Source organism: Festucalex cinctus, chromosome 13, assembly GCF_051991245.1.
Source record: "Festucalex cinctus isolate MCC-2025b chromosome 13, RoL_Fcin_1.0, whole genome shotgun sequence".
Classification (NCBI taxonomy): Eukaryota; Metazoa; Chordata; class Actinopteri; order Syngnathiformes; family Syngnathidae; genus Festucalex; species Festucalex cinctus.
In genome coordinates this window covers 15,342,815-15,355,462 of record NC_135423.1, presented here as the reverse complement: position 1 = coordinate 15,355,462, position 12,648 = coordinate 15,342,815, and the positions used below count along the sequence as shown (strand labels likewise).

General features: G+C 38.6%; 2 protein-coding genes across 5 annotated transcripts in view; one reads left to right on the top strand and one right to left on the bottom strand.

Annotated features, from left to right (window-relative positions):
* Window positions 1–2,362: 2,362 nt before the first annotated feature.
* On the top strand, window positions 2,363–3,907 carry ssr3 (signal sequence receptor, gamma). Its single transcript, XM_077541305.1, has 5 exons — window positions 2,363–2,595; window positions 2,854–2,980; window positions 3,197–3,295; window positions 3,404–3,535; window positions 3,652–3,907. The coding sequence occupies exons 1-5, from the start codon at window positions 2,364–2,366 to the stop codon at window positions 3,716–3,718; spliced, it is 657 nt and encodes a 218-aa protein (XP_077397431.1). The 5' UTR covers window position 2,363; the 3' UTR covers window positions 3,719–3,907.
* A 713-nt stretch (window positions 3,908–4,620) lies between these two features.
* Window positions 4,621–12,648, bottom strand: part of kcnab1a (potassium voltage-gated channel subfamily A regulatory beta subunit 1a) — a 52,601-nt gene continuing 44,573 nt past the window's right edge. For 3 of the 4 annotated variants that reach the window (XM_077541300.1, XM_077541301.1, XM_077541302.1), the window contains exons 6-14: window positions 12,488–12,532; window positions 12,295–12,338; window positions 12,121–12,207; window positions 10,201–10,286; window positions 9,823–9,943; window positions 9,653–9,747; window positions 8,849–8,969; window positions 7,162–7,250; window positions 4,621–6,956 (exon numbers count right to left, since the gene is read on the bottom strand). In XM_077541300.1, coding sequence (XP_077397426.1) covers window positions 6,867–6,956; window positions 7,162–7,250; window positions 8,849–8,969; window positions 9,653–9,747; window positions 9,823–9,943; window positions 10,201–10,286; window positions 12,121–12,207; window positions 12,295–12,338; window positions 12,488–12,532 — 778 coding nt within the window. In that variant the 3' untranslated portion in view covers window positions 4,621–6,866. Of the gene's footprint in view, window positions 6,957–7,161; window positions 7,288–8,848; window positions 8,970–9,652; window positions 9,748–9,822; window positions 9,944–10,200; window positions 10,287–12,120; window positions 12,208–12,294; window positions 12,339–12,487; window positions 12,533–12,648 lie in introns of all 4 variants that reach the window. The other variant, XR_013287921.1, reaches the window with a different exon arrangement.

Sequence of the window (12,648 nt, the reverse complement as noted above, 5' to 3'; positions counted from 1 at the left end):
CATTTAAAGACAGGGACATCACGCAAACCTGCCTGGATGCATCACGCTCGCTCACACGCACACAGCTTGCTGCAAACAGAGTTAAGAAAGAGAGCAGCGCAGCGGGGGGCTAAGCTATGATGTGGGGGCAGCGGCAGGTCAAATATCTGTCTGCTTATTTTCAATTGGTCTCCAGCAGCAAACATGTCCGTGGCAAGCTGTGGATGACGACATAGGGACGAGAAAGAACTCGTGTGCAGCTGCATGATCACCTCGTGCAAATTGTTTTTGGAATGTTTGTGAGTCATTTTGACATTCAAGACTTGGATTTACCTATTAATGGAGGTCATACATATGTAAACATTTAATCTATTTGCATACACTGCAAAAATTATAATAATGAAAAAAATAAAGGAACAAAGGTTTCCCTTAAATGTTTAGATTTTTTTTAGCAGTACTGTACATATATACATAGCAAATATACTGCTCAAAACACTTTGTTCCTTAAAAAATAAAAATAGGAGTATATTATTCTGCACGCAGCTTAATTAATATAGCCACATCGTAATGGACACCTCCCACTTAGATCAGTAGCTATTGTAATAATGTATGTAATGCATGTAAGGGAAATTGAAAAGCAGGATATCCCCCACTTGGTGATTAAAAGGTCAGACCTTGAAGCGTTCTAGAGGAAATTAAATTGCAAAAATGGCTGACTATCTCATTAAGGTGTCACCTAGCAAAGATGGGTAGTAACGGGCTATTCCATTATATCCATTTATACTGTATTAGGGATGTTCAACACCACTTTTACTCAGATCGATGTAAGTTCGAGTACTCAAGTCTTGAGTAGTCGCCGATACTTTTGATACATTCTCACCACAAAAAACAATGACAGATAATTTTAAAGAGAGATCTATATATTATATAGCATTTTCTCTTAAAAATGCATAAAATTAATGACAATTTTCTATTCTTCGTATTTCTAATTTCTAGTCCCTGATCATAAAACGACCACAAGAGGGAAGTATTAGTTGGTTGACAACTGCCAAACACTGAAGGCAAAGTAAAAATGTCATGGATGTCAGCGGATCACACAAATTTTTCCTCCATTCTTCGTATAAACAAACCAGCAAAGAAACAGACCAATAAGATACATACATACGTTGCATCCTCCTGACACTTGCGTTTGGCAGGGTAATTAAGTGATATAAAAGCTAGTAGGTTTTCTTTGTTACTCAGTAGTATGACTATAAGACTATTTGATGTCACCCAGCATGCTGTTTCTTGTTTCTAAGAACTTATAGTTAGTGCAATGTGAGTAGCAAAGGCACGCTTCTCCATAAAGACAAGTACAGTTTACAGTATGTTTTAAAAAGGAAGAAGAGAGGGAAGAAACTGATGAATGGCTGGCTGATGAAATGAACTGAGTCATGCAAGCATCAGGTTTATGTTCTGCTCTCAAAGCATTTATTGTATCCAAGTAAAAAATAATGGGTAGGCAGTGCACATCCAAAGATGCTGATGTTGCAGTAACACAAGTTGATGTAGCAGGAAAATAAGCATGAGTCATGGTGAAGTAACATTTCTGCCGAGAAGAGAAACAAACCATCTGCTGTGTCATGTTAACACATTGCTGTGCTATTTTAATGTTTCATTTTGTGTCACTGTTTCAAGCCAAAAAATAGAAAGTTGGGTACCGCTTTATAGAGGGAGGTCATTTCCATTCCAAGCCATGAAATCACGGAGTAATGACACACGAACACACACCAAATGGTTGCGTTTTTTGAGGGGGATAGAACAGATTATTAAAGTTTAAAATCATGTAAATGTGGGAAATTGATATGGCGTATGAGCTTGGTCACGGAATGAAATAAACCTGTAAGACAAGGAATTTTTTAGTATTGTAATGTAACAGAGTACAAACACTTTGTTAATGTACTGACAGTATTTAGAATTTTCACTCTGTACTTAGTAGGCTATTTGACTTTTTTGATTGTTATAAAACTTTGCTGTAGCAGAATTCTTATATTTTATAATTCAATGTATGTACTGCCACTGACTGTAAGTGGAAACCACAAATGTAAATAATATGAATCCATAATAAAAATGGAATGAAAATAAATAAATACTGTCAATCTAAATTCTACAATTTTATAGTCAAATGCTCTAACTTCTTATTTTCTGTTAAGATTCTTTTACTCAAGTATCGTTTTCAGGTACTTAATTAACAAGATAGATTCTATTTTTGTCTTGACACTTTATAGCTGTTCATTTGCAGTACTCATGTTTTGCCTGTGGAGGGCGATATTGTAATTGAACGTTGTATCTTGTTTCTGAGTGAAGAATCCGAAGAAGAAAGCAAGCCGTGTACTTCCGGATTAATGCTGACGCGTCCCTCTTGTGCTCTCCTAGCGACGTGTCAGTCCTCTTGTGTCCGTAGCCGAGCAGTCAACCAGGACGCTCACTCACTCCTCGCAGTTATGGCACCTAAAGTGAACAACAAACAGCAGTCAGAGGAAGACCTTCTCCTCCAGGACTTCAGCAGAAACCTCTCGACGAAGTCCACCGCGCTGTTCTACGCGAATGCTCTCATTGTTTCTGCCATCCCCATCTGTGAGTACTTAGCCGCTGCTAGTTGCTAACCGCAACTCTGTCAAACATCAACAATTCATGAAAGGACGTTGCATTCGATGCTAAAATTTAAATAAATATAATTTTCAATTATCTCCAAATGAGATACAAAATGGTGATCAGCTAACGTTAGCATAACTGCATTGCTACAGGTAGGCTTTTTGCAATAAAAGCTCAATGTAACCAATGAGACGTAATCACTATACTGTCATGTTTTATTTGGTTCCTGTGCCTCTGTAGGGTTGTTCTGGAGGATTTGGCACATGGACTTGGTCCAGTCTGCGTTCCTATACACGGTGATGACGCTGGCTAGCACCTACCTGGTGGCTTTCGCCTACAAGAACGTCAAGTTTGTTCTCAAACACAAGTAAGATGGACAGACGGAACACATTATTCCGTTGTAGTACTGTATTGTTTTCTTTAATTGTATGAGGCACTTTGTGATTATTTTAGAAAATACATTATCTCATTAAAAGTTCTCAAACGTGCTTTGTTGCAATTATTTTGGGTTGTTTTGATGGCACAGTATTTCACTGCCACTCCTCACCAATTCTTGTCAAATTTAATTTCCCGTTGCTTCCAGAGTTGCTCAAAAACGCGAGGATGCCGTTTCCAAAGAGGTGACCAGGAAGCTGTCCGAGGCTGACAATCGCAAGATGTCCCGCAAGGAGAAAGACGAGAGGTGAAACATGCTGTTGAGAATGACCTCCAATCTTTTTTTTAATAAACAGTATAATACATCTATTGGCCTTTAGCACAATATTTAAGTTGCTTTTTTCTGTTCACCTAGAATCCTGTGGAAGAAGAATGAGGTCGCCGACTACGAGGCCACCACCTTCTCCATCTTCTACAACAACACTCTCTTCCTGGTGCTCGTCATCATCGCCTCCTTCTTCCTGCTGAAGAACTTCAACCCCGCCGTGTATCCTTTCTTACCTTCCCGCACAAGCAATTCAGTAGAAAGTGCTTAATGTGAGGGGGAAAAAAAAAACAAAAAAAAACAGGGTAGCTTTTGCCTTAACACACCGTTTTTCACAGCAACTACATCTTGTCAATCGGCGCTTCCTCTGGGCTCATCGCTCTGCTGTCCACCGGATCCAAGTAGATGATGATGACGATTATGATGATGGAACGAGGAAGGGTGGGATTTTTGGGAGGAGAACTTTTCACGAAAGTTGGGAATGGGGAACAATGTCGCATTTCAACTTCATGAAATTCATGAAGTTCATTCAAAAATCTGGAGGCTCATACTCTAGGTGTATCTTTTGTAAGAATAAAAGAAAATACCCCATGATATTTGCTCATTGGTCATTGGTGATTTCTTGTTTTGATCATAAATCCTCAACTATTGTATAACTACAAAAAAAACAAATGACAAGACTGCTTCCTTTTGGCAAAACATTTATTCAGGATCTGGTACAGGTAAACGTGAGGCAGGGGAATTAAAACATTTATGGTTGGCATGTGGCCTCAACTCAAAATGGTTTCCCACCCACAACTCGCGATGATTGATTTTCAGTTTAAACAAGAATGGAAATTTGTAGTTCAGTTTTAAATGAAGTCATACTTGTTACTGATATTAGAACCGTTATAACCATCCGGCTATCATAACTTATGAACTTCAGACTTGTGTCCCCTTCACACGTACCAAAATGAAACTCATCCTGTGGTGAGGGGGCTCTTATCAAGGCACACAGCTGAGTGGTAAAACCTTAACACAAACACTTAAGTTATCTTTACAGTGTACTTACGTAGGGTACGACATGTTTCCCTCCGCAGCAACTGACATGGCCATTGCACATCACAGCGTCACGCATCCTCTGAATGGATCATCTTCATTTCCTGGTTGCTACATGGTTAAATATTGCAATTGGCCAAAAATTGTGACATACACAGTAATGTGCAAATATTTTTTTTGAACCCCGGGTGTTCACTCACCAGTTTGAGGACTACTGGTTTAGAGACTAATATGTTAACAAAAGGAGTCATTTGGAACTTGACAAATAATTTCTTCTGATAAATGAAATGCCCCAGTGAGCTGTTTTATTGTTGAAAATTAAGAATACACTTTGAGAATGAGTGACTCAACATTGCAACTTCAAAATAACTATTTACATCATATCAATAACCATATACAGTAGTGTACAATTTTGAAATCTTCTGGATGTTTTTGTTGATATGTTACGAGGCATACCCTAACATTCTACATAATATACATGAAAATAAACTTGTAAAACTACAGCTCCGATTGCCACTACAGTACCCTAGAAGGAATACTTTTACAGTAGAACATGTTTACATGAAATCAGTAAGAATTATAATGCAAATAGCCGTGTTTGCTGCATCCACTCAGTAATGCAAGGTTTCAATAATATGCAGAACTAAGATGGGGGAAATGCATGAAAGGAGCGCTTTCTTCACCTGTATTCACTTCCTTCATTGGCCACATGTGAGCGACATCTTTCCATATCTGGCCAACGGAAATGCGACATCTTTTCCCTGAGGGAGGAAATTAACTAAGCAGCACTTGTTTTAATTAATTGTGTGCTTTGTTGCAAGCAGCAGAGAAAACATGCACCAATTAATTTCTATTTATCAGATTAAACCTACATAGCCTTTTTTATATAGGCCTCTGCACCCAAGCTACTTGCTAGGTAGTAAACAATTGGGACTTTTTTGTTCAGCACATTTGTTGTCTCCATAATTCCTGAGACATTGCCACTCATGTTTATGTGTGCGTGTATGTGTTTTGCATTCTAAGCAATATTGACTTTTGCTAAAATGTATGAATGTGAAATGAGCCAAGCAGGTTTGAGTTATTTGGGAGCATACAAGTGTAACCCTCAAATAAAAAAGTCACTCCTCCACAAAAGTCAAAGTGCACAAAGGTGTTCCACGAATGTTCCACTTTGAAACTTGCAACAGAGCCAGAAATGAGAGGAAAAGCCACATAGGAGTGAAGCTTGACACTCAGCACTGACTTTTACTGCCGTGTTGTGTTGAAAGTACGGTAATTGCTTTGACTCACATACAGTAGACACCCCCGCCCCCATCCCCAAAAAAGTCTTCATAAGTCAAATGCCATTTTTTTGTCAAGTGAAACCTTGCTCACCTGCTGTACATACAAGTTGCTATCACGCAAGGCACTTTTTCTTCAAACGCTCCTGATGTGCCACTTGCTATATATATACGTAGAGAAGTCGCTCGAGAGCAGGGGTGGGCAAAGTATGGCAAGTACTGTCCAATCCATGTTTTTCTTTAATCCAAACCACTGAGCATTTATATGAATGAGTCCTGTAATATTTCATGCACTAATTTAGCTGTTTTCCCATTAAAAAAAAAATAAAAAATGTATTGAGTAATGCTTTAAATTTATCGTAAATAACAAATGCATGTACAAAAAAAAATCTTTTATTCATATACGTTATTTTTGTATGGGAATCACACATTAGTTCATCTATAATTAAATTAATTATGTTGGTACTTTTGTCTTCAAGTGCGGTTGCCACAGTGAGTCACTCACATGATTTGTTTGGCACAGTTTTTAGGCCAGATGACCTCACTAATATGACACACCATTTTTTATGCCACCTTGGGACTGGCAGTGGTTGAGTATTATTGTTATTATTATTATTATTATTATTATTATTATTATTAAAATAAACTTTTATTTTACACAATTTTACATTCACATTGTATCTTCACCATCTACTAATGACGAGACCCATTTGTCCACCTGAGACACAGATGAATGCAACTGCAGCTGTGTTGGGTTCTCAAACTATTCAATTTCATATGTACTTATGGCTAAAAAGCAAATTATGGAGCGTCATTGCTTGTAGTTCAATACTGCATACCGGTGGAGCCTAAAATAATCATTTCCGATAAGACCCCCAGGTGTCGCAATTTCTCCATTTCAGCGAGTTGGTGTGCGATTGTCCAATTCTGTCGCGATTGGCAAAGTCGCTTTGTGTACGTCGGGCTTAAAAAAAAAAAGAAAGAAAGAATGTAGGCCTATTCCTTGCACACAAAGTTTTGCCCACCTCTGCTCTAGAAATTAACAGGCTACGCTGACTAAGCAAAACTAGAAGCGTCAAAGAGAGGCTTATCGAGTTCCCCTGTTCCAGGTCGGCTCACACAGACCAGGTCATGCAATGCGGGGACTGTTCCAGTTCCAGTCTGAGGCAGGCCACAGCAGGTCCGTGGTGGCGGTATGACAAGTTAGTCTGTCTTGGTGGTCCGACAAGCAAGGTCTAGGAGCGGTAGTCCTTCTTACTGTACGGCCTGTTGCCCAGAATGTGGTCGATTTCAGACACCACGTGAGACGTCATCTTGGGAAGGACCTGGATGGTACGATCATTGAAACCGGGAGGGAGGATGTCAGAAATATACAGAAATAAAGTTTGATTCAAATGTTTGATTTTGACCATGTCGTCATCCGAGTCCAAAAACTGAAAAGAACAATTTTCATGTATTTTATTTTATTTATTTATTTTTTAAATCAGGCGAGTAAATGCAACTTGAACATGTATGTGTCCGTGTTCTCACCTGTATGGCCCCAAGGTTCTCTGTGAGCTGCTCGGGATTGGATGTTCCCAACAGGACTGAACTCACACCTTCATTCCTTAAACACCATGCTGCAGACACAGGAGGACGAGGTGGAAGCGTGAGCTGCTGCAGAAACAGTGTTTGCTTACCACTAGGTGGCGCCCATTTACTTTTAACTGTCTTGAACTGGACAGATTGCCTTTTGATTTAACTACAGTATATGTTGTTGTTTTGTTTTTAACTATTTGTATGCAATTACAGTACTTGTTTGAGATTTTTTTCTAAAGTAAGGAAGTTATTGATTTTTTTTTTTTAGGTGACATATTAGTATCTTGAGGATGGCCTGCCTGTGGTGCCTTGACTTACGAGTTTAATTTGTTCCATGACCACAGTCATAAGTCAAAGAAAGCACTTGCATCTCAGTGAATGGTAACACTATAAAGCTGTTCCAGCCCCCCAATACAATGCCAATAAAAAAAAAAAATCCTTACAGTATTGTAATGTACTTTATGAAAATATATAGTAGAAATAAATGGGAAAAAAATAATTGTATAATTTTTGCATCACTTCATCATGCAGCTCCGTCTGGTGTGTGCGCCTTGACCGCCATGAAGCAGTATAATTTACACATTTTGAGTACAAATGAAGGAGATATTTGTCATTTTTCCACAGAGGATAAAGAATATATGACCGTGGCTATTTTTATATGATCGATCTCCATGTGTTGCTGCACAGTTTGTATAAATAGCCTTTGTTAGAGATGTATAGCAATGCACTACAGAGGCTAATTACGTGTCTGGTGCTTAGGATTTTGTATAAGCTAACGTATCAGGCAAAGCTATGTGGCTTGTTTACAAAGTAAATATACAATGTGTAATTCTCTTTGCTTTATGTTTATTTTGACAATAAACTTCAACTGTGAGTGGTAATCACTTGACCTCTTTTTTTTTTTTTTGGATAATCGTTTAATATATGCCAAACTACTGCTTAAAGGGATACTTTACTTATTTAGCCATTTTTGGCAGTCAAACATGAATATTTTGCCTATAATAAATTTTATATTTTCATTATTTTTAATGTACAATTAGTACCTTTAGAAACACTTTTTGCAACTTGCTGTCGACTGAAAATGACATCACAAGGGCTCAGGTAACCAATCACAGCTCAGCTTGTGAATGTCACATGTCCAAACCTAGAAAACAGGTGAGTTGTGATTGGTTAACTGAGCCCTTGTGATGTCATTTTCAGTCGACAGCAAGTTGCCAAATGTGTTTTTAAAGCTACTAATTGTACGTGAAAAATAATGAAAGTATCAAATTAATTATAGACAAAATATTAACTTTTTATTGCTATAATGGGCTAAATAAGTGAAGTTGCCCAGAAGTGTAGTGAAGTGTGTTTGAGTTCACTACCATCATCTAGTGTTCGAATCTCAAATATTCGCTCAGAAGTAAAAGGGGGGAGTCCAAATGACAGACAGCTCATCTCTTAAAAAAAAAATAAAAAAAAAATAATAATAATAAAAAAAAGTCAGGTAGTTAGTTTGCAATTCAAGGTAACACTTGATCTTTTTGACTGTATCCACAGGAGTATATTTGCATGTGCTGTTCTGGTTCTGCTTGGAGCCTTTAGTACAGTCAAGTTGGCAAGCATGAGTGCAGCCAACAGGCTTGAAGTCTTGTCTTACCCACAGCCAGTTGAGGTAACGTGCAGCCCAGCTTCTCTGCAATGTGGTTGAGCTCTTTCAGCTTAGCTTGCTGCTTTCGTCCGTCTTCGCTCACTATTTTTTCTTTAAGCCACTGATACGACTACAACAATGAGAAAGCGTGAAAGTGAAAAGACGGGTTTTAAATGTGAACTCATTATTGGGTATGTTAAATTTATTGGAGTATGCAGCATACCACAAGTACACCAGACGACTAATTTAAAGTCTTCAATTAACTCATTAGCTCCCAAAGACGTAATATGTTCTACTGTAAATGTTTTAAGTGTCCCAAAGATGTATTTATACGTTTTTTTTTGTTTTTTTTTTTTAATGCAAGTGCATAGAGAAGGCTTTGATGCAGCCTCTCTACTGCAGAGAACGGTTGAAGCAATTGTATTAACTACAAAAACGGCCATCAGGTGGCAGCAGAGTATAAGAGATCAACCAGGGCCACGTTAAAACAAGCTGATTTCCTCACAGCTCTAAGCAGATTTGTGAATAATGATTAAACTTAGATATATTCTAATGCTAATTGCTGCAAAACGGAAACAGGTAGAAATATACTTTTTTTTTTTCCTGATGAAAGAAGAGACTCTAATCTTTCTTTTGGGAGGTTTGATGTTTTTAGAGCAATAGAACACAATATTCTGTGGGCCTTGCAAAATCAGTCAAAATCCAGGAAAACACTTGAAAAATTGCTGGGAGTGAATGAGTTAAGTTAATATTTTGGAATGTGAGAGGAAGCCCTTGAGAAAACCCCTTCAAAAATCCAAATAGTGCGCATACCTTCATGGAAGCCCTGGAAGATTCAGGAATGCCATTCTCATATTTCCCTGTGATGATGCCGCATGCCAGCGGTGACCACGTCATCGCTCCAACTCCTGCAACCGGGCGACACGCGTCAACAGAAAAAAAAACTGTGCAAAGTCGAAGATATGACAGCAAAGACTCCTTGCCTATCTTGTGATAAAGTTCAGGCAGTTGCACTTCCACTTTCTCCCTCTGGAAGAGATGGTACTCCGCCTGCTCACACACCGGAGGGATCAGATTAAACTGTCTTGCCACTGAGTACGCCTCCTGCGAGAACAAAGACGGACCAAGAATTGGCCAGATGGATTCATTAGTCTGCTTCTTTGTCACTACAAAAAATAGGAAAAGGGAAAAGAACTGAAGGAGGGCAGACACTGATGGGACAAACTTAAAAAGATGAGATTTAGATGAGAGAGATTTAATCAAATGGTGGCAATCAAGCACTCAGTTAATTAAGGTCAGCAAATCAATATTCCATTGAGTTCCAAAATTATCATTATTTATTTATTTATTATTATGCTTACCATGATCTCCATGGCCGTCCACCGAGACGTTCCCCAGTACATTGCCATGCCTTGGTTGATCACATAGGTCATGGCCCGGACGATCTCTGTCAGATAAACACAAACCAGTTAGTTGAGGTGGTTGGAATAATATTTTGATGTTTGATTTATTTATTTATTTATTTTTTGGGGTGTGCATGTATTTTAAATGTAAATATTGTAGCTGTATTTATCACGCTTTTAAACACACTCAAGAAAAAAGGAACACTGCCATAGCAAGATTATTATTCTTTTATTACCTTGTTAAAAAAAAAAAAGAAGTTGATAGCTTTTGTTAAATTGTGAGGGGGGAGTGATCTACTCTAAAAACAGTTGGGTAAAAAAATCAAATAAAATAAAAATTTATCAATATTGGACCAATCCACCACTTGGGTCAATTTGACCCAACGGAAAATTGACCCCCAAAATTGGGTCAGTTTATATAGTGTGGATGGTTGTTCGTCTCTGTGGCAACCAGTCCAGGGTGTCCCCCGCCTACTGCCCAGAGCCTGCTGAGATAGGCGCCAGCACCCCCCGCGACCAAGAAAAATGACCAAGAAAATGGATGGATGGATACATATATATATATATATATATATATATATATATATAATCACTGATGTGTTTTAAAATATACCCAACGTGTTTTGTTTTGTTTTGTTTTTTGCTCTGATGTTTTTAGTGTATTTTTTTTTATGCTGTATGTGTTTTATGTATGCCATAATTTATGCTCCAGTCTAATCTTGGCCTCCCAGAAGTAGTTGAGACTGGGACTGAGTAAATTGTCCACAAATTGACCTTCTATCCAAAAATGTCAAATAAACAACAAATGAATACAGAAGGATAGCACACAGCTACATTTTTTGAATGCAGTAATCTGACAACTCATTACTGATCCCAATCCACCAACCTAACAATCTCACATAGTGAAGCTTATGTTCTATCCTACCACAGCTCTAATGATGCAATTAGCCTCAAACAGTGCTGACAGCAGGAGCCAACAAAAACTCAGACTTGGGACTGTCATTAGGGCCATTCGTCATCACCCTGGCCCAGAACTCTAATTACACTACAATCTCCCTCCGTAATAGCGTGACACTTTATTTTCCTGCTTCAGGTGAAGCGATGTAGTGCGAAGGTTAAGAACAGGGTAGGACGGAAGCAAAAAGACAGAGTAAAACATGGAGAACGATAGTAAATTGACTGGAGGTTAAGCTCTAGAACTTACAAATGAGCTACTGCCGCACCATACAGAACCCAAAATCTAAAAATGGGGTGATTTAAAAATGACTATTCTAACGATCTCCACTAGGAGGTGCTAGTAGCCTTGTTGGTAGTAGCCAGTGGCCACGTTTTACGGCAGCCTTTGGTCACTTAATCGGTTAATAAAAACAGTTGATGAACTTCCAGTAACCTGTGAATTCATGACATAAACCACAAAGGGGGGTTATAAAATGATACCCAGTTAGTATAACTAACTGCAATCGTGGTCCTCATACCCTCCAGTTGCTGGGAAAGCGACAACATTGTGAGTGGTGTGTGGGAGGTGTGCAAGGCACTCTGGTGACACCACAAACCTCGCTAAGCAGTTGAGACATAATCACAATATAATGTGAGAAGGTTGACCAGCGGCATGCAAATGCACCAAATAAATATTAATTACAATCTGCCACCAGCTGCCTGAATCCATCTGTCATTTGACTCAGACATCTTTGTTCCACCACAACCAGGCAGTTAAACTTAAATGGTCCAGCCAACTGGAACATTACTTACTCCAAACAAACAAACAAACTTTTGGAACGTTTCTGGTGCAGTTTTGAGTGTAAACGAAAGGGTAAGGTAAATTATATGGACAAGATGAATAGGCCTAAGTATTATTGTGGAGTTGTGGACACGCCTCACCTTCCATTGGAGTGTTGCTGTCCGGGCGGTTGGCAAAAACCACATCGACGTACTCCAACTGCATTCTCTGTAGAGAGCCTTTCAACCCTGAGGGGCACACATTTAGATGGACAAAACCTTCGTACTTAATCCATTAACTTACGAGTCCAACAAGCTGTAGCGTTTTAGCCATACCTTCAATAATGTGCTTTCTAGACAGGCCTCTCTCGGTCTCTGCTCTGATGGCACAAAAATAAATTACGTGCATTTTTTTTTCTTTGTCAGGTTGTCAGTGCAGATATAACAGTGTAAGGAACCAGCATAAGTTATATTGGAAAAAATATATACAAATAAAAACACTTGTTGGACTGTAGAACTTGTCACTTACTTTCCTCCCCAGTAAAGTTTGGTTGTGATGACCAAGCTGGATCTCCTACAAAAAAGCAAAAGAGAGAATGAAAGGAGCCTTGAAAAATGGTTGCTGTATTGATTATATGCTCAGAGTCAGTAGTGAATTACCTTCAGGGTCAATACAGCATCTGTTTGTCT

Excerpts from the sequence above, each read along its gene's own strand:
- ssr3 (XM_077541305.1), top strand. The coding sequence starts at position 2,364 with ATGCTGACGCGTCCCTCTTGTGCTCTCCTAGCGACGTGTCAGTCCTCT. Across the intron at positions 2,596-2,853 it reads TGTTTCTGCCATCCCCATCT|GGTTGTTCTGGAGGATTTGG; the intron begins GTGAGTACTTAG and ends GTGCCTCTGTAG. Across the intron at positions 3,296-3,403 it reads CGCAAGGAGAAAGACGAGAG|AATCCTGTGGAAGAAGAATG; the intron begins GTGAAACATGCT and ends CTGTTCACCTAG.